Below are 22294 nucleotides of genomic sequence, written 5' to 3'. Positions count from 1 at the left end.
TTTGGTTTGGGTTTAGATGAGACAGATGCGATGTATACCTGGGGAATACCGGTGATCATCGCTACATCCTTAGCTGTTGGCCACCCCATCATGCCGTGGACTGAAGACACCACGGCATTGAATCTTGCCATCCCGTCTCTCCCGAAGAGAATGTCGTATGTGTGGTGTGGCTTCCTCATTACGACGAAGTCCACGTCTTCTGTGCGGGAGTGTTTCCCGTCCGTGAGAGTGACGGGGAAAGATAGGATACCCAGGGGGGTGTTTGTGCTGCCATCGAACCCTTCCATCGAGGCGTAGACCGTTTCCAGGCGTTCTTTGTCTTCGTCGTCTAGCTTGTCGAAGAACTGCCTGTACATGACCGTTGACGAAGCGCCGTTATCAGCAAGAGTGCGGGAAGTGATGTAGTGCCCCAGCTGGCTTTTGATGACTATAGGGCCTTCTTTGTTGGGCCCTCCTGGCACTCGCGGGAAGCGCACTTCAGCTTCCTTCCACGCACATGGTTCTGTCGTTCGTCGTTTTCTTCCTCTGACGTTACCATGAACCATGTGAATGCTGATGTCGACGGGCTTTCGTCCGTTGCCCTTGTACCGATTATCATTTCTCCCCCCATTCTTGATTGATGCCACAAGGTGTGTAAGTTTTCCATCTTTGACGAATGTTTCGACAATATCCTTCAAAGATGTACACTCCTCGGTGGTGTGGCCCTTTGTCCCGTGGAAGTCACAGGATTTGCTCTGATCAGCGTTATGGCGCTGTCGAATCATTGGAGCTTTTGGCCATGGGAGTTTCTCAGTGGCAAATATCTCTGTGACGCTTTTGGTGAGTGGCGTCCATCTAGGATTCCGGCTTGATGAGTGCGTGTTATCCCTTTCGCCTAATAGAGGGCGAGAGCTGGATGAGGTGTCAAAGTTTACCCTTGACTGCCAAATACCAAGCTTCCTCTTCTTGTTTTGTCGGGCGGTGCGGACATTATTCTCTCTGGTCCTTTGCGTGTAGAGGTTTGTACTATGGGGAAGATTCCTACCCAGTTGCTTCTCCGTTTCGGCAAAGCGTTTAGCTGCCGTCATGATGGCATCCCATGTGGATGGCATGCCGTCTTTACCCGTCAATGTGCGGATAAGCTCTGGGTATTCGGCGCCCTGGATGAAAGCGGCGCGAACGAGATCTTCACTTATGGTGCCCAGACTCAGCTTCTTTGAGTTGAAGCGAGTGATGAAGTCTAGCAAAGATTCATCCTCCTCTCTAACGCATTTGAGGATCGTCCACTGCTCTTCAGTATATTTTCTCTGTTGACTGAAGTGCTGGCTGAACTTGTGCTGGAAGTCCGCCCAATCATAGATGTGGTGGACCGGTAGACGGTCAAACCACGCCCTGGCCGCTCCGACCAGCGTCATCTGGAACATATAACACCACGTGGGTTCCGTCCAGTTGCTGACGGTTGCCTCCGCTATGAATCTGTTCAAGTGACCGTCTGGGTCGGATATGCCATCATAAGTGCCGATGTTGGACATCTGTTTGGCACTCTTCGGGGCGATTGCTTCCGCAATGTCCTTTGCAAACTTGGACGTTCCCGCATTTGCAACAGTTGGCCTGAAAGTTTTGGAGAAGTCACGTGGGTTTCCCCCCGTGTTCCTTGGCTTAAAGGTTTCTCCAAAATTTCTTCTCGGCTGGAAGTCTGCTTCCTTACGCTTCCCTTTCGTCTTATGACGAGGGTTTTCGTCACTGTCAGATTCTTCCCTCTCATCATCCGAATACTCGCAATCATTGCTCATGTTGAGCTGTTGTCGAGTGCTTCCGAATTCGTCATTAGCCTGTTGGAGTGAACTTAAACGTTCATCCAACTCAGCTTGGAATTCTTTTTGACGTGCTTCCGCCCAAGCTTTAACTTGATCAAGTGTTTGGCGGGGGAGCCTCGTCTGTTGTTTCTCCAACTGGGTATCAATGAATCCCAGGGGCGGATTGTTTACTGCACTTGCCCCGGCTTGGGTAACCGGGGTAGTGTTCGTAAAAATTGTGTACTCGCCGGTGTTCCCCCTAGTAGCTGGGGTTGTGGTTACCGGAGTTTCTTGGTCACTCGTTGGAGTAACCTTAACCATCTTTCCAGAGGTTTTGAAAAAACTGAGAAAAAGAATTAGTTCTAGCTTTGTCCCACGGATGGCGCCAATTAAGAAACACTAAGTGACCACAGCAGATTACGGATAATCTTAGGGTTAGGTAGATGTTTCCCACGAGGGTTAGGTCCGGCAAAGATGGTTATTCTTCTGATGACCTGCAAAACAGACACCGTGAGCTCGTCACTGAGAAGGGGGGGGGGGGTTCCTCCTTGTGACCACCCTCCGGCGTGAGAATCAGACTAGATTGCTCTGAATATAAGTGTATATTAAGAGAAATAGCTATATAAGATAAGATGATGATACCGTTCCAATGTGTTGGAGTATTTATAGCCGAAGGTAGGTTTCCAAGCAGGTACGGCCAGCTGTATAATATTCCTTTTCCACCAACTACAGGCTATGTACGTGCCACGATGGGAGTTGGTGGGTAGGCAGCGGCTGATAGTGACATGGCCGGCTGTATACTATTCCTTTTCCACCAACTACGGGCTATGTACGTGCCACGATGGGGGTTGGTGGGTAGGCAGCGGCTGACAGTGACATTTTGTACTGGAGCATGCTCCTCCTCGTACTATTGTCGGTGAGCTGTCACCCTGTGATTGGTTCATGGGCTGCTTTGGTCAGATCTTGTCTATTTTATCCATACCTTGGCAGGTATAGTACAAAAGATCTTCCAGAAGCGTACGGACTGGCTCTTTTAGGCGGAAATATTCCCGCCTTGCTCATTCTTTCTTCAGGTGACATTGCTGAAGTATGAGTTAGTGCCTTATGCGTGTAGCCTTACTGTTAGTGCGGGTAGCCTTCCTTCTTGGCTTGTACCCATAGCTGCGGGAACAGGCAGGGTACTGTACCAAGGGAGGCTTTCCTGCGGGAACAGCTGGCTTACTGCGTATAAGGTCTTCATCTCTCTGAGCATGGTGGGTCCTGTGAAACTAGTTGGTCTTTGCGCAGACGTACCTCATCAAGGTGTGTCTTGCGGGTCAAACTGGGCTTTGCGGGACCTACCTCTTCATACGGGTTGACAAGTCAAAGAATTAGTTCGTTAACTTTGGATTTTGAAAGCATTGGTTTTGGTTACTGAGATATAGTTGTTAATATTAAAGTATAATGAGATTTCACTCATACTCATTAGTCTTGAGCTACAATATGAGAAATAGAATTGTAATATTGAATTTAAATAGTAGTAGGTGTGAATCCTAAATTATTACCCCTTATGATACTATTAGTTAAATGTTTTATGTAGTAATCACAGTAATCAGCATGCCATACTTATATGATTATTCTAATATATTACTTATGTATAATAATATAATATACACTATACAGCCTAGATAATGAAATTATCTTGTATGCTCACCTGTTTCTGATAAAAATTCAAGTGGTAAACTTGTTGACAGTACTTCTTTCAATTGGTCAGTCAAATATTAAATTTATTGCATCTTTTTCAAATAATCATAAGCAAGTTAGTTTGATTAACTCTGTGACATAAACTAACAATATTAATAATTTATATGAAAAATATAACACAAAGTCAGGATGGCCGAGTGGTCTAAGGCGCCAGACTCAAGTTCTGGTCTTCGAGAGAGGGTGTGGGTTCAAATCCCACTTTTGACAATAAATGACGAGATTTTTTAACTAATCAAAATCTGATACGTGTAAAGGTTCTGACACATCAGAAGAGAATTTTTAGAAATCTCGTCTGGTACAACCATTTTTTTAACTTAATTAACTTTTTAAAAAACCGTCTCTCCAGACGGTTTTTTTATGTTTCTCGTCTGATCCGTTCAAATTATTATTATCCCTACATTCTTCCACATCTTCATCTTCTTCTTCTTCATCTTCATCTTCATCTTCATCTTCATCTTCATCTCCAAAATCTACATTAATATTCAACATGTCTCAAAACACCTCTCGAAGATGGTGTCTCCGGAGTACGAGTAGAACCACCTCTCAGCGGCGAAGGAGACTACGGAGATCTGCCCGGCGGTGACGACAGACTGTTTCTTGAAGTGGGTGTTGCCGGAGAAGTGGTGGACGGCGGTAGTGTGGTGGGTGTTGGTGGCGCCGGCGGAGATGAAGTAGGGGAGATAGGGGCTGGTGGGGAAGTGGCTGCCGGAGGTGAGGAACTGGTGGTTGGCGGTGGTGACGGGTGGTGGAGATGAAAAAGAAGATGAAGATGATGATGATGAAGATGAAGAAGATGAAGATAAAGAATAAGTTAGGGATCATCATAATTTGAACGGGCAAGATAGGAAACATAAAAAAACCGTCTAAAGAGACTGTTTTCTACAAAAAGATTTAAAGAAAAAAATTGGACTGAACCCCTAAGATTTTCAAAAATATGGTCGGAATTGTCAGATTCTTGCCACGTGTCAAGTTTTAATTGGTTCTACAATCTCGTCGGTTATATTTCCAAAGCGTCGCCTCAGTACAAATTTATGGGTTATATTGGGAAAGTTAGAAAGTTTTGGGTCTTTTTTTCTCTCTCTCTTCATTTGGGTTATATAGGGAATTTTCCCATTAATAATATAGTAACCTTTTAAAACAAAATATTATTTACTTTTTAAGTATTTATTATAGGGGAAAATTCCCTAAATGACCCAAAAGAAGAAAGAGAAAAAAAAAGATTCTTTTTGAGTCAAGATTCCCAAAACAATCCAAATAATATGGACTGAGGCGACATCTTGGAGAAATAAACGACGAGATTTTTTAATCATACAAAAGCTGACACGTGTAAGGACTCTGACACGCCAGACGAGATTTTTAAAAATCTCATCTGTTCCGACCATATTTTCAACTTAATTAACTTTTTAAAAAACCGTCTTTCCAGACGGTTTTTTTATGTTTCTCGTCTGTTCCGTTCATATTATTATTATTCCTAAACTTAAATGAAACCGAAAAAAAAAACATAATAATAATGATATTAATATCTTTAGCTTTAGCTTCTCACATACACAATGAAGGTACTGCATTCAAATTTGGTGTTTGATTCTTGTTTGAAGCTTTTGATGAAGCTGATGATGATGGTTTACTGAACGCTCTCATCGAACTTGCTAACGCCCACCCCCAGCTCCGGCTCCGTGAATGCTGCTCGCCGTGATCCGTTCCGGCACCGATGATGTCACCTTAGGGTTTGAAGCCACAAAATAAGAAGACGAAGAGGATGACGTAATCATAAACCCACTTAACAACCCACCGCACCGGACTCTCTCGTTAATGCAGTCCTGGCCGCCGGTGCGCATGGCGGCGTGTTTTGACTTCCCTTCGCGGTGACTCCACGCGCTGCAGGTCGCTGAATTCGGTTGAGATTCTCTCGAATAAGTCGCCGGAGAACCTCCGGCTGTCATGAAGATGAAGAGTGTACGGTGTGACTTCCCTTTCGTTTCATGAAGATGAAGAAGATGAATAGATGAAGATGAAAATAAAGTTATGAATAATAATAATATGAACGGACCAGACGAGAAACATAAAAAAACCGTCTGGAGAGACGGTTTTTTAAAAAGTGAGTTAGGTATAAAATATGGTCGGAACAGGCGAGATTTTTAAAAATCTCGTCTGGTGTGTCAGAGTCCTTACACGTGTCAGCTTTTGTATGGTTAAAAATCTCGTCGTTTATTTCTCTAAGATGTCGCCTTAGTCCATATTATTTGGATTGTTTTGGGAATCTTGACTCAATAAAAATCTTTTTTTTTTCTCTTTCTTCTTTTGGGTCATTTAAAAATTTTCCCTTATTATAGCCCCTTGATCAGTATTTCGGTGTGTATATAGTGGCATTTATTTAAAACTCTAAATACATTTGAAGAATTTAAAGAGCTCATATATAATAGCAATTATTATATTTAACGAGACAAGGGTCACAAACAATTTAAAAATCAAAAATCCCCTTTATTTTAATCATTAATCTTACCTCATTTCTTTCTCTCAAATGTTTTCTAAATTCTCTCTCAAAATTGTTTCAGCTGACCATTTCTTTTGGTTTATCATGTAATGCCATTATAATGGGTGCAAGGGTCGGTGGCCCAACTTTGGGGTTCATACAAGTGTTGTGATTTTTTAATTGGCTAGTTGATGGTAAATAATTATAAAATAATTGGAAGGTGATATCAGCATACCATGCATGGAAGAAGACAAATTAACAGGCAATTTTTTGGTGATGTGGAAAAAACAACCTCTTCAAGTGTAGGGTAACATGTGATGTAAAAGAAATTCTTGAAATTTATATTGATCATACTTGAATGACCGACTTGGATCTATGTACTAATCTTTTTTAGTAAGTGGTTTTGGATGTTAACTTGATATGTGACAAATCAAAATAGGGATACATGTATTTATGTGCATATGCTGGTCTCTTTATGAAATTTGGATACGTTACATATGTACGCTAATTTCATATGTAGAGTTCATATAAACACACAACTTATAAGTTAAAAGTGAATGCTCATTCATCAGTACAAATGTTGTCTTTTGGAGTGTTGAAAATGTTCTTTTGGAATGGTTTTGGACCACAACAAAATATATTAGCTTTTAAATATCATTGAAACCGCTCCAAAAATCATGTATTACAAAAAATGTTTTGGAACCCTAGCCTACATCAAGGGAGTTGCCGGATGTTGCGGTTAGGTCTTTAAGTCATCGTTAGTCATTACCACTTCCTGCAAGCATTAACATAGTTCCAAAGAATTATGTCATGAACCCGAACACAACCACCATTTGTTCTTTGAGAATATATATATTATAATTTATAAGTAATGAAATAGTTTAGGAACTAGTAGAACTTTGAAAAGGAATTTATATTATTTTAACATCATTACAAAACGTCTTTTGAAATAAACAAGCCAAATTATGTTCCTATTGTAAAGACTAAAGAACTATAAGTCAAAAACCTAAAACACCAACCTGGCCCCTCGTGTACACTTTCAATTATATAAATGTTCTTTTACATGATAATCATATGTCATAACTCAAAACTAATATCCTTATTCCTTCCAAAAGGCAACCATGGAAACCTCTCAACCTCTCACCATAGAAAGCTTCTCCTACTCTTGGTTAATCAACCAAAAGCCCTCCCTAGACCACATCTTCAATCCAAACAACCGCAACAACGAAGATAACAACACAAATTTCTGTTTCAATCTTCCATACGCTACAAATCTTGTCGATGCCGATGAAGTTATTTTTAATGGACACATAATTCCTAAATCCATCAATCAGATCAAGCTTTACTCGTGTCCCGCTACACCTGTGGTTCATTTTCCACACAAAAAACCTTCAAAATGTACGAAAAAATATAGTCAACTTATAGCAAGTTGGCGAGTTTCATCCAAGAAGGTGTTTAGAAAGTGTTTTAGCTTTCTTGTACCTAGAAAAAGTACAAGGATTGTAGACAGTTCAAGCAATTCAGTTTGTATGTCATCTTCGGTTGTTACATTCCGGAGAACAAAGAGCTGGAGTCACAATTCGATAAGTGCGTCTCATATTTCGTGTTCAAATGATAAAGCATACCATGATTATAATGAAGGATCGGTTCATGAGGCCATTGTTCATTGCAAAAGATCATTAGGTAATGCTTTCTGAATTATATATAGAGATATATTTCTAGAAGCGTATTTTAATTCAATACAAACAACTCTTAACGTGAGAAACGTACAAACATCTATAGTAATTACGCTAGTACTAAAGTAACTATTGTTACGCAATAGTTTTTGAATTAGAGTTACTATTACTCAACTTCATTTTGTAACTACTATAGTTCAAAACTGTAAAATAATAATAATTACTATAGTTATATTTACCTTTAATACGTTAATTTGGTCTCTTTCGGATCCCACCCCTTATCTTAGCTTTATGCTATCTTTTGTAATTAAAATTCTCATGCTGCATGAGTTTGGTTTTTGATATGCAGAAAAGTGAAATGAAAAGAAGAATGGAGGAAATGAAACCTTTATCAAGAAGAATGATAGAAGATATATGTACCGTTGTTTCTAAAGGAGTTGGTAAACTTATATATGAAATTAGAATATATGTCACATGTAAAATCATAAAGGAAATATGGTTGGATTTTAAACACTTCTCGTCTTTTCTTTCATATGATATACTCCCTCCGTCTCATTATAATAAAATTAGAACTAGTAATGTAATAAATATCAATGTTGATTGAAATTCATGTATGCGAACTTGGCCTTTCCTCTTTATATAGGGAATTAGATGTCTTTCATCATGGTTTCTCTCTCTCTCAACCCCTCTTTCAATTATCGCAAACGAATTATATAACGAGTTATGATAATTGGTTCACGATAAAGCTGAAGATCGGCCATGATAGTTAACAATAAGGGTTATTACAAGAACTTTTTGACAGGGATCGCAAGCAGTGATACATGGATCTCAAATGCATATCAAAGGTATAAACCTTTAAATTGAGAATATTAAGAATTGAGTGAGTTATTTGTTCATTTATGCTATGTAAACTAGTCATGTGTGAATGAATGTGAAAAATTTTATGATTTGATTTGAAAACTTGAAAAATATGATTTTATAAAGGGGTTGTCCATGTTGGTACAAAGGCCGGAGTTGGCTTACGTAAGCCATATGTCGGGTCTAACATTTTTCCTCTCCCCTACAGTACCAGCCATACGTTGTATCTTAATTCGTTTGATTTTTTATTTTTTAACTAAGTTTTAATGTATTTTTAGTTGTGCTCTCACTTAACATTGCTAATATGTTATTTGAATATGTAAAATTGGGATGAAAAGGCATGGTCGGGTTTCTAGACGAAAATCGGACTAAAATTTGAATCAGCCCACACGGCCACACCCATTACCAATATGCCACAAAACTTGTAGGTTTATAAAGTTACTATGATTTTATCAGTACTTATTTATCGAATATAAATGGAGTTTGTGAAAACTTTAATGTAAGTTATTAGTTTTATAAATAGTTAATGTGACTCGTCATGCTACAAATATTGAAAAATATGAGACCATCTTGATTCTTGAAAAATATTATATAAAGGGTTTACAAAAATTAGAGTGTTACCATTTTGTTAAAGTTAATAGTTAACATGAACATAAAATGCATAAGTGAAAAAAGAAAAACATAGGCGGTGCATAAAACAATTTCAAGCATCCTAAAAAGCCATTTCAATGGTCAGTAACTTTAAAATAGATTTCAATGACTAACCATGGACGGTTAAGATTTGAGAACTTTATACCCACTAGCCAATTTACTTAAGATATATAAGCCTTTATTCATCTGTATTTAAGTGTGACATACAATACAAGTCATATCGGATATAAAGTATTTTTTTAAAAATTAAATCTAACGGTCTGGTTCGGTGTTTTACTGCAAATTTTACACCGTAAATCAAACTGTTCACTATGGTTTGAAAATGTTGAAACCGACCGACCACAAGCTAAGGAAAACACCGACCGTGAAACCAAACCGATAACCGGTTCGGTTCGAACGGTTTCACGGTTTCATACCAAACCATAATATGTGTGTTAATATTGCTTATATTTAGTTTCATAATTATATCTGCGTAAAATTGGTTTTTACACCTGGTTAAATTTCTATTACACACATATGTAACATTGTTATTACATACACATGAGATGGTTCTAATGATAAGTCATTTTAATACGAGAAATCAATTTGGACCAGTTATTTAGTTTTAATCTTAAACTTCTAAAAATAAATGAAAAATGGTATAAAAGCAGTATTAAATATGTTCTATTCCAATTAATATAGTTAATTAAACCATATAATTATCTCTTAATTAACATAATTAATCAAACCATAACAAAAAAAAAAAGATTAAAAATTTATTCTCTCTAAAAATTTCTTCACACATTACACCTGCAGTATTGAATAACCTAGACTTGTATTTTCGTATATGAACATATATCCTACACTTGTGTTTTATATTTTTTTTTCTATATAAAAACATTTTTCCTATGCACATAAAACATAACCTACATAAAAAACAAATATCATATAGTTGTTTTACTTGCACAATAATTATATAACATACACAAAAGCATATATAACTTACACAAAAACATATAACAAACACATGCATATGTTTTAGTGTAGGTTATATATTTATTGTGGAAAAACACAAGTGTAGGGTATTTGTTATTATGTGGGTTATATTTATATGAATAGGAAAAATGTTTTTATATATGAAAAAATAAAATATATATAAACACCTAAGTGTAGGTTATTTGTATACAAAAGTACAAGTGTAGGTTATTCAATAACACAATTGTAATGTATAAAAAAATTATAAGATATGAGAAAATTTTAATTTATTTTTTAAATAACCATTCAACACTAGTTTGTTTATATCACATAATTTTATAATAATAAAAAAAACTAACACTTGAAACAATCTTAACTCATTTAATTAAGAAAAAAAATTCAAAAATTAAAATAAAAAAAAATTCCAATACCACCCTTAGCTAATTAATTCATACATTAAATGTTTTATATAATTACTAGTATGTCATTGTTAATTTTAACCATTGATTAAAACGATCTAAAGGTTGAGAATTTTTCTTATCATTTCTCGCACTTCTCGTATTAAGTTCACCTCTCGCATTAACTTAAACATACATACATATATGTAAAATTGTGATTGCATGTATGTAATTACAAAATTATATATAATAAATAATGAACCGATTGTGTGTGTTTTTTTGCATGTCTAGGCCACGTATTTTTTTTCTTAATACTTGTCTTATATACCTTTCAGAAATAAAACGGGAAACCATCATAATTTATATTTTTATAATTGTCTACATGTAACAAATTAAAAATACATTATGCATATCATAAATTACAAGGTAACTAATAGTTTTATTGGAATTTAAAAGGTTGCAAAAGAAACATAAAAATTCCCATGACACGTTATGTCCATATATGTTATACCAACTATAGTTGATATTGTATTCTTAGGAACATATAAATAATTACAATTTTAGTTGGTATAACATATATGGACATAACGTGTCATGGGAATTTTTAGGTTTCTAAAAGTTTTTCCTAAGTACTGTTTGCAGCAGTATAAAATTATACGTCATATTGAGAATAAAAATATAAAATATATATCACATGCACAGGTGATCACCATTTGAAGCATGGTCCATGACTTATGCGTACATTATTAAAGTTCAGTTTACTCAATTATTGCTAAAATGGTACTCCTATAGATTAGTCGGCATGTATTTTATGGTGTTTAATTAATTATAAAACAAATCACGAACCTTATATATTAATAATTCTCTACAGTCTACAGATACTGAAATGGAAATTATTAAAGAAAAGTAAAAAAAAACGAACATGCATGGATGGATGATCACCATTTGAAGCATGACCCATGTCTTATATATTTAATTTTCTATCATTAATATTTGTAATAATATTATCGTACTACTAATTAAAAGTGGAATATCTAGATTCACAGAACAACACGTCCACAAGACTTTAGACTTTCGATTGTAGATTGCATAATAACAAGAAATATATAAGTTTGGTATTTTTTTCTTAAAAGCGTTTGGAATCATCATCAATACTCGGGTGAGCCTCCTGATACGGGATGTCAACCATCCATACTAATTTTGGCGTTCCAGGTCTGACTCACTAAAGAATACCATCAAGAAGGAAATCTATCATTATGGGAAAACCCTCTTTAGTCAGGTTTCAAATTTGAAACCTTAAAAGCTCGAGCTTTAACCATCACTCCTATGTCATTAAACCAGAAGATCATAAGATTGGTCATTAACATGTTATTTTAATAGGGTTGGCTATTAACCTAAACGGTTACATATCTTTGTGGATTTTCACTCAAAACCGGTTAGGAACCGTAACCGTTTATTGACAATAAACAATTTTGATTAATATTGACGAAAAAAAAGTTTGATAAGTAGCAACATTCCAGAAATCGCTCAGTTGGTATTTGCGGCTCTAATTGGCATTATATCATACTAGGATGATATAAGGCCAAGTGTAGTGGGGCGAGTATTTGGGCGAAAATGAGCGACAAAGAGGAGGAACACCGTCCCCTGGGCGATATCCAGGCGAAATAGGGTGGTGGCGAGGAAAGTTTGTCGCTGGGAGAAGAAAATATTATTATTATTATATTACATGTTGTGTGTGTGTCTATAGATGTATATGCATATGTATATATGTTGTGTGTGTGTGTGTGTGTGTGTATGGTGGCATGGCAAATTTGTAGCCCTCTCCACCATTACACCCCGAAAACAAAAACTCACTCTTTGCTGACTGCGTGTCACATGACGAAAAACGCCTTATTTTGTAGTCCCTCAACTACGCATAGCCTAAGAGACCCCTTATTAGTTATTAGGCATCCAACCACCCAAGATTGACTCGTTAGAGCATACAGAGTTGTCCCGACTCCCATTTTATCCCATTGTATATATGAAAGGAAGGCAACCTCATTTTCCAATTATTTCCATCTCTCTCGCACAATACTATTTGTTCTCTCTCACTCACATACGAGATATATATATATATATATATATATATATATATATATATATATATATATATTACACATGCATACATGATATCTCGATTACACGTATACTTACTTAATTGATCGGCAAAAGTGATCTCCAAGGCTATTTTTCGATAGTCAAGACCACTTATAATGGTTTTCTATGGTGTTGCAATTTGCAAACTTGACTCCCAACTCAGGCTGATAAGTAACAAACTAACACGATTCGCGTAGCTTCATTATTACTCTCTTTATGGATTTTTATCAACTGTTTTGAAATATCTTTCATGGAGAACCAAAATATCTGAATAACCAAAGATTTCTGTACAATGTTCCTTGTAGGACATATGTGCTTGAAGAGGTAGGTCCCAGCAGAGCCCAGTTGGACCCGCAAGACTCACCTTGAAGAGGGACGTTTGCGCAAGGACCAACGGGTTCCGCAGGACCCACCATGCTCAGAGATGAAGACCTTACGCGCAGTACGCCAGCTGTTCACGCAGGTTAAGCCTCCCAATGGTGAAGTACCCCGCCTGTCCCCGCAGCTGCGGATACAAGCCATCAGGGAAGGCTACCCGCACTAATAGCAAGGCTACACGCACAAGGCACTAACTCAATAATTCAGTGTCACCTGAAGGAACGAGCAAGGCGGGAATACTCCCGCCCAAATGAGCCAGTCCGTATGCTTCTGGAAGATCTTTTGTACTATACCTGCCAAGGTATGGACAAAATAGACAAGATCTGACCAAAGCAGCCCATGAACCAATCACAGGGTGACAGCTCACCGACAAACAGTACGAGGAGCATGCCCTAGTACTGTTTGTCACTATTAGCCGCTGCCTACTCACCAACCCTTGTCGTGGCACGCACTTAGCCTGCAGTTGGTGGAAAAGGAATAGTACACAGCCGGCCTGGTCACTATCAGCCGCTGCCTACCCACCAACCAGCATGGCACGTGCGTAGCCCGTAGTTGGTAGAACAGGAATATTATACAGCTGGCTGTACCTGCTTGGAAACCTACCTTCGGCTATAAATACTCCAACACCTTGGAACGGTATGATCATCTGGTATTTTACCTTCACTAGCTATTTCTCTCAATATACACTTATATTCAGAGCAATCTAGTCTGATTCTCACGCCGGAGGGTGGTCACAAGGAGGAACCCCCCCCCCCTTCTCAGTGACGAGCTCACGGTGTCTGTTTTGCAGGTCATCTGAAGAACATCCTTCTTTGCCGGACCTAACCCTCGTGGGAAACATCTATTTAACCCCTAGATTATCCGTAATCTGCCCGGGGTCAATTAGTGTTTCTTCATTGGCGCCATCCGTGCATAAAAGCTAGAACTAATTCAATTTTTTCAAAACTTCTGAAAAAATGGTTAACGTTACTCCGGTCCCAAGGCCAGTAAGTGACCAAGAAACCCCGGTAACCACAACCCCAGCTACTGGGGGGAACACCGGCGGTTACACTAATTTTACGAACACTACCCCGGTTACCCAAGCCGGGGCAAGTGCAGTAAACAATATTTCACTGGGGTTCACTGATGCCCAGTTGGAGAAACAGACGAGGCTCCCTCGCCAAACACTCGATCAAGTTAAGGCGTGGGCCGAAGCACGTCAGAAGGAATTCCAAGCTGAGTTGGATGAACGCTTGCGTTTACTCCAACAGGCTGACGAATTCGGGAGCACTCGACAACAGCTCAACATGAACAGTGAGTGCGAGTACTCGGACGATGATCGGGAGGAATCCGACACTGACGCGAACCCTCGCCATAGGGCGAAAGGGAAGCGTAAAGAAACGGGCTTCCAACCAAGAAGGAATTTCGGAGAACCCTTCAAACCAAGGAACGCGGGGGAAAACCCACGCGACTTCTCCAAAACCTTTAGACCAACTGCTGCAAATGCGGGAACATCCAAGTTTGCAAGGGACATTGCGGAAGCAATCGCCCCGAGAAGTGCCAAACAGATGGCCAACATCGGCACTTATGATGGTCTATCCGACCCAGACGATCACTTGAACAGATTCATCGCGGGGGCAACCGTCAGTAACTGGACGGAACCCACGTGGTGTTATATGTTCCAGATGACGCTGGTTGGAGCGGCCAGGGCGTGGTTTGATCGTTTACCGGTCCACCACATCTATGATTGGGCGGACTTTCAACACAAGTTCAGCCAACACTTCAGTCAACAGAGGAAATATACTGAAGAGCAGTGGACGATCCTCAACTGCGTGAGAGAGGAAGATGAATCTTTACTAGACTTCATCACTCGCTTCAACTCCAAGAAGCTGAGTCTGGGCAACATAAGTGAAGATCTTGTTCGCGCCGCTTTCATCCAGGGCGCCGAAATACCCAGAGCTTATCCGCACGTTGACGGGTAAGGACGGCATGCCATCCACATGGGATGCCATCATGACGGCGGCCAAGCGCTTTGCCGAGACGGAGAAGCAACTGGGTAGGGATCTTCCCCAGAGTACACATCTCTACACGCAGAGGACCAGAGAAAACAATGTTCGGATCGCCCGGCAGAACAAAAAGAGGAAGCTAGGTATTTAGCAGTCAAGGGTAAACTTTGACACCTCATCCAGCTCTCGCCCTCTTGTTGGCGGAAGGGATAACACACACCCTTCAAGCCGAAAACACCGGTGGACGCCACTCACCAAAAGCGTCACGGAGATATTTGCCACCGAAAAACTCCCATGGCCAAAAGCTCCAATGATCCGGCAACGACCTAATGCGGATCAGAGCAAAATCCTGTGACTTCCACGGGACAAAGGGTCACAGTACAGAGGAGTGTACATCCTTGAAGGATATTGTTGAAACATTCGTCAAGGATGGAAGACTTGTACACCTTGTGGCATCAATCAAGAATGGAGGAAGGAATGATAACCGGTATAAAGGCAATGGACGAAAGCCCGTTGACATCAGCATCCACATGGTTCATGGCAACATCAGAGGAAGAAAAAGACGAACGACAGAACCATGCGAATGGAAGGAAGCTGAGGTGCGCTTCCCGCGAGTGCCAGGAGGACCCAGCAAGGAAGGCCCTATCGTAATCAAAAGCCAGCTGGGGCATTACATAACTTCCCGCACTTTTGCTGACAACGGCGCCTCGTCAACGGTGATGTACAGGCAGTTCTTCGACAAGCTAGACGACGAAGACAAAGAACGCCTGGAAACGGTTTACGCCTCAATGGAAGGGTTCGACGGCAGCACAAACACCCCCTGGGTATCCTATCTTTCCCCGTCATTCTCACGGACGGGAAATACTCCCGCACAGAAGACGTGGACTTCGTCGTAATGAGGAAGCCACATCACACATACGACATTCTCTTCGGGAGAGACGGGATGGCAAGATTCAACGCCGTGGTATCTTCAGTCCACGGCATGATGGGATGGCCAACTGCTGAGGGTGTAGTGATGATCACCGGTATCCCCAGGTATGCATCGCATCCGTCTCATCTAAACCCAAACCAAAGATGGCTAAACCAACCATTACCGAACCAGAAAAATGGGCCCTCAATGGCAAATACCCTGACCAGGCTGTTACAATTGGCCCAACAATCGCTGATCCTACGCGCACCTTACTCAAACGCTTACTACAGAGAAACGCTGACATCTTCGCGTGGACACCAGCTGACATGACTGGTGTACCTCGAAGTAAAGCAGAGCATAAGCTCAAGTGTGACCCGTGTTTTACGCCAGTCATACAAAAGCGCAGAGTAATGGGGGCGGAACAGGCTAACGCGTGTAGAACCCAAGTCAAGGAACTCCTTGACGCGGGCATCGTACGCGTTAGTAGATATCAAACATGGGTTGCAAATCTCGTTATCGTACCGAAGGCTAACAAACAATGGCGCATGTGTATAGATTTCAAAGATTTAAACAAAGCATGCCCCAAAGATTGTTACCCGTTACCCGAAATTGACCTCAAAGTGGATTCATTAGCACCGTTTCGCCTTAAATGCTTCCTTGACGCATATAAGGGGTACCATCAAATCCACATGGCTGTAGATGATCAGGACAAAACCGCATTTCGGACGCCCGATGGCACATTTTGTTATCAAATGATGTCATTCGGACTTAAGAATGCAGGGTCCACATACCAACGCCTGATGGACAAAGAGTTTCATGCCCAAATTGGGAGAAACTTGGAAGTCTACATGGATGATTTGGTCATCAAAAGCCCTGAGCCAGAAGCGATGTTGAAAGACATCGAAGAAACTTTCAACACGCTCAGAAAGATAAACCTGAAGCTCAACCCGAGCAAGTGTTCCTTTGAGATGGAAGAAGGGAAGTTCTTGGGAGTCATTGTTACTAAAGATGGCTTCAAAGTGAACCCTGAAACGGTCGAAGCCATTATCAAAATGGAATCACCTACTACCATCAAGCAAGCCCAGACACTGAATGGACGCCTAGTCGCACTTAACCGCTTTTTGTCAAACCATGCGAATAGGTTGTTCCCATTCGTGTCAACATTGAGAAACTGTTTAAAGAAAACGCACTTCCGCTGGACACCAGAAGCGGAAGCAGCTTTTCAGGAAATTCGGTCACGCTTGATCGAACTCCCAACGCTCACAGCACCAGAAGCGGGGGAGGAATTAATCATATATCTTTCTGCCACAGAGAGAGCAACCGGGGCAGTCCTGCTAGTAGAGCGGAAAGGTATCCAGATGCCTATTTACTATGTTAGTCGTGTCCTAACAGACGTAGAAACCCGGTACTCCACCCTGGAAAAATTAGTCTTAGCACTTGTACAAGCTTCACGCAGACTAAGACGATATTTCCAGGGTCACCCAATCACCATTCTCACCAACTTCAAACTCGCAAACGTTCTAGGCAAACCCGAATTATCGGGACGTATAGCCAAATGGGCAATTGAGTTGGGGGAATATGCGATAAAGTACAAGCCAAGACCAGCTATGAAAGGCCAGGTCCTGGCCGACTTTATTGCAGAAGTCCCCGCTTCGCGGGAGAAAGAGTGCCAGGAGGAGGCTCAACCCTCCCCAGCACAGGACATCGATGATGTCTGGCGACTCTACACTGATGGAGCAGCCAGCAACGAGGGTTCAGGCGCATGGTTGAAATTAACCAACCCAGCAGGCCAAGAATACACTTACGCTATTCGACTGGATTTTCCAAGTATGAATAACGAAGCCGAGTATGAAGCATTCTTGGCAGGGCTGAGAATTGCGCGTAAAATGGGAGTGAAAAACTTGGAAGCCCACGTGGATTCCATGTTAGTAGCCAACCAGATAGACGGAACGTACACGGCCGTGAACGACACAATGGCCCTGTACCTCGCACAAGAAAAAACCCTTATGCGCGATTTTAATGATTGTAAAGTCATACACGTCAAGCGTAGCGAAAACAAATCTGCGGATGCGTTAAGCAAGCTTGCATCATTAGCCTTCACCCATTTGGAAAAGGACATCCGCATTGAACTCCTTGAAGCACCATCAGTCCCGCACAAGGAAATTTGTGTCATCCAAACCGGTACAGAAACGTGGATGACACCAATAATAAATTGCCTTGCAGCGGGTATACTACCAGAGTCAAAAACACAGGCAAGAAAAATACGTTGTAAAGCATTAAACTATCAACTCATCGATGACATCCTTTACAGACGTAACTTCCTTGGCCCACTCTTAAGATGCGTGGGCAACCAAGATGCTGACTACCTCCTAAGAGAAGTACACGAAGGCATCTGTGGAGTACACGCAGGTCCACGCGCTGTTGTATCTAAGCTAAACAACGCGTGATACTTTTGGCCGGGGATGCATACGGATGCGCTGGCATACATCAGAAAGTGTAGGTCTTGCCAGCTCTACGCACCCAACACGCATCGCCCGAAGAATGAACTTGTTCCAGTCACCTCTTCATGGCCATTTCAGAAGTGGGCCATCGATGTGACAGGCCCATTTCCTACAGCAGCAGGAAACGTTCAGTTCCTAGTGGTAGCCATCGACTACTTCACCAAGTGGATAGAAGCAAAACCCTTAGCCCAAACAACCGCAAAACATATTAAAAAATTTATTTGGGAATTTTTTATTTGTCGTTTTGGACTTCCACAGACTTTGGTGAGTGATAACGGCACCAACTTTGCTGACAAGAAGCTACAAAAGTGGCTAGAAGAACTTCAAATCACCCACACCTTTACCTCAGTGGCACACCCGCAAGGTAACGGTGAGGTGGAAAGAGCAAATAAAAGCATCGTCGAAGGCATAAAGAAAAGACTCCTGGAACACAGATCCGGCTGGGTAGACGAAGTTCCACACGTCCTTTGGGCAAACAGAACGCTAAAAAAGGCCAGTACGGGAGAAACCCCGTTCAGCCTCACTTATGGCACTGAAGCCATGGTCCCAGTCGAAATTGGTTTGCCCTCACCAAGGGTCTTGATTCAGCCAGAAGACAATGATGCGGAAAGACGGTTAGACCTTATGCTAACCGAGGAACGCAGAGACTTAGCCGCAGCGCGTGAAGAAAACTACAAGCGACAAATGCAAAAGTACTACAACACGCGGGTAAAACTCTGCAACTTCAATGTAGGAGACTACATATTGCGTAACAACGAGGCTTCAAACCAAGAGCGCCCAGGAAAACTGGCACCGGTCTGGGAAGGACCGTACATTATCAAAGAAGTTTTGGGAAAAGGCGCATACCGGCTCGAAAGGCTCGATGGCACTCCTATCCCAAGAACATGGAACGGAGCTCAATTACGCAAATGTTACATGTAGATCAATTCCAAACTAGTTAAGAAAAGGCCTAGAGCCACTTCTAATGGAAATGATTCTCCTTTCACATTGTGTTGATAGCCTTACCTTTATACTTATGAACTTCCCACGCTGATATGCCGGTATTCACCGCATAAATATGGGAAGAAGTAAGTCGTTGCGTGTGGAAGGCGGCAAAACCCGCATAAACACATAAAACGGTAAAAATTTCTAAGGAAAACCTTCACGCAGGTCAGCTAAAGGTGAAGTTTGGTCATCCCAATAAATGAAAGTGACGGTCCTACCCGCACAATCATGAAAGGAAACTGAACATTGACCTATTGGCAACCGCGCGTCGAAAGGTTAACTTATTCAAAACACTTAGAAAATTTCAAAGGAAAAGATGAGGAAAACTTCCACGCAGGTCAGATATAGGAAAAGTTTAGCCATCCTACTAAGTGAAAGTGACGGTCTTATCCGCACAATCACGAAAGAGGAAGCAAAACTTTAACTTATTATCTGCCACGTTGAAAAGTTAACTTATCTAAGTACTAAAGAAATTGCTAAGTTAAAACAAAATATGAGCGAAATAAACAAGGCAAGGCATTAACAAATAATTTTTATTCCATCAACATTCAAACATTACAAGAATTGCTGGGTACATACCCGCATACAAAATTAGAAGTCTACAAACATAAAAATCTACTCTAATGGTGGAAAGGGATCTAAAGTATCAAGCTTCAGGACCACTCCCACTTGGACCCGCACCATCAGTAGAGTGTGGCGGTTCAAGGAAAGCTTTGAGGATAGCTAGCCCATCATCAGCAGCAGCAATCTCGTTTACCTTCTCCACCACCGGATGCGGGAAGGCGGCATACTGATTCACTGCTTAGTCATATGCAGCTTCAGTATCCACGTTGTAAAGAGGGAAGTTGGAAGGCGGAATGCCTTGTTCAACAAACCCTAGACCAAGCAAGAAGCCATCCTTTTCCCCATCCTCATGAGAAGCGTTGAGGGCTGCGCTCATCGCATCGTCATATGATGTGTTCGTGAACACCCGATGCACAACCTAAAAAACAGAAGTATATCAAAAACTCTTCAAAGTGTAAGGAAAAGCGTAAAGAAATTGTGAAACTGCGCATACCTGCGACAACGCTTCTCGAAGAAGCCATTCCTTGGTAACCAGAGCCTCCTGGAGGGCAGCTTGAGCTTCATTACGGGCGCGTTCGGCTTCGTTCTTTGTAAGGTTGGCAAGCAACACATCTTTGGCTGCAGCCTCTTCGACGCCCTTTAGCTTACGCTCAGTGTGGTCAAGCACCCCCCTCTGGTCCAAGATCTCTTGGAGCTTCTTGGCATCTTCCATGGCCAAGGCATCATGAGCCTGCTGGAGCCTCTCTAATTTGGCTTTAAGTTCCTCATTCTCGATGTGTAGAGGCTCAGCAGCAGCTTCAGCCTTGGTGGCCCTCTCGGTTGCGTTCCGTGCAGTTTCCTTAGCCAACCGAAGCTGTTCATTAACAGCTTGGGCGGCCTTGGAACGGGCCTCGAGACGAGCCTGAACGTCAACCTCAAGGGCCTTGAAGGCCTTCTCCTTTTCCGCATCAACGGCGGCAAGCTTCGCATTCTCCTCCCGGATAGCCCGCGCCTGAGCCACTTCAAGGCTACGCGCCGTCTTTAACTTGTCTTTTTCACGACAAAGTAGCTCGACGCGCGGCTGCATCCGGGCGAGGAGGATTCGAAGCTCGTTGGACAGCCTACCTTCCTGGTAGCTGGCCATGGCCTCCCCCAGCGCACCGCATGGGGCGGCGTGACGCGCCCATTCGACGCAATCCTCAGCAGTCCGGAGGGTCGTTCCCCGGCGGATCTTCCACCGAGGAGCGTACACCTCGTTGGAATCACGAACTGCAATAAAACAAAAAACAGTTAAGAGAGAGAAATGATGAAAGGGATATAGGCCAAAATAACCTACGCACCTGTAGGGTCGACAATAGGCCGATAGCCACCAAACCCATCACCTGAACCTAAGGGATATCCATCCAGAAGGTCAAGGAGACGGGAAGGAGGCAAGGATTGGCTAGACGCCCCAACCCCAAACGTACCTGAAGGACTGGCCGTAGTCGCAGGTGCCGGAGGAGGCATGGTGGAGGCTGCCGCGGTGGAAACCAACGGAGGTGAACTCACCGGAGGTGGACTCACAACCGTGGCCGCGGTTGCGGAAGAACCCGCAAGAGAAATCACCGCCGGCTCAGTGATGGATTCTGTGAAAATGGCACTGACGGCCGGCGGGGATAATGTTACAGCTGGAACAGTTGGCTCAACGGGATGAGCAACTGAACCAGTACTGCAAGCAGGCGTAGCCGCCTGGGTCATCGCCTCGGGTAGGTTGACCAAACCTACCTTCATGGGTCCAGAGCTGCTCCCTCCCGCTCCACTCTGGAATGCCGTAGCATCCACGCCTGCACGAAGACAAGATATATAAGTATAATGGCGGAAAGATATGAAGTTAAAGTTATGTACACTTACGGGTCTTTTTGTGCTTGAATGTGCGAACAGGCGGGGACGAACCCGATGGAGCCGGCCTCTTCGTACCGGTCACCGTCGCCGTCCTGGGCTGCTCGGAGGTGACAGCCGTTTCAACCTCCGGAGCAGTGGTCTCAACACCACCTGGGTTCCCCGCCGCCTCTTCACTCTCGGTCTCCGACTCAGACCGGTTCACCTGGTCGGCGGTGGAGGCTACCTTCGCCTTGCCCTTCCCGCCAGCAGCCTTCTTCTTCCGCGCAAGAAAAGGACCATCTGCGGATTCCTCATCAGAAGATGACAAGATTAGAGGAATTCCGACAGAGGTTTCAGCATTCAGAGGGCGAGGGTTAAATAGTCTTTTACCTGGCCGCGTGGCGCTCAGTATTTCGTGGCCTGGCGGGTAGGCCTCCACAAACCGATCCGCAGTCTGCGCAAGGATGGGCAA

At 42.1% G+C, this 22294-nt stretch overlaps 1 protein-coding gene and 1 non-coding gene across 2 annotated transcripts; both read left to right on the top strand.

Moving 5' to 3' along the window:
* The first annotated feature begins 3641 nt into the window (after positions 1-3641).
* On the top strand, positions 3642-3725 carry TRNAL-CAA (transfer RNA leucine (anticodon CAA)). The gene has a single exon. It is a non-coding gene; the product is annotated as a tRNA-Leu (tRNA).
* A 3131-nt stretch (positions 3726-6856) lies between these two features.
* LOC143623197 (uncharacterized) lies at positions 6857-7762 on the top strand. The gene has a single exon (XM_077094157.1). It carries the CDS (start codon positions 7110-7112, stop codon positions 7683-7685), a length of 576 nt encoding a protein of 191 aa, XP_076950272.1. The 5' UTR covers positions 6857-7109; the 3' UTR covers positions 7686-7762.
* The last annotated feature ends 14532 nt before the right edge of the window (positions 7763-22294 follow it).

The sequence above is a fragment of the Bidens hawaiensis genome, unplaced genomic scaffold, assembly GCF_021521415.1.
Source record: "Bidens hawaiensis isolate Kalapana, Puna unplaced genomic scaffold, B.hawaiensis_p1.1 tig00003356_1, whole genome shotgun sequence".
NCBI classification, from domain to species: domain Eukaryota; kingdom Viridiplantae; phylum Streptophyta; class Magnoliopsida; order Asterales; family Asteraceae; genus Bidens; species Bidens hawaiensis.
Note: the sequence above shows the minus strand (reverse complement) of the source record. Positions and strands in the feature narration are given on the sequence as shown.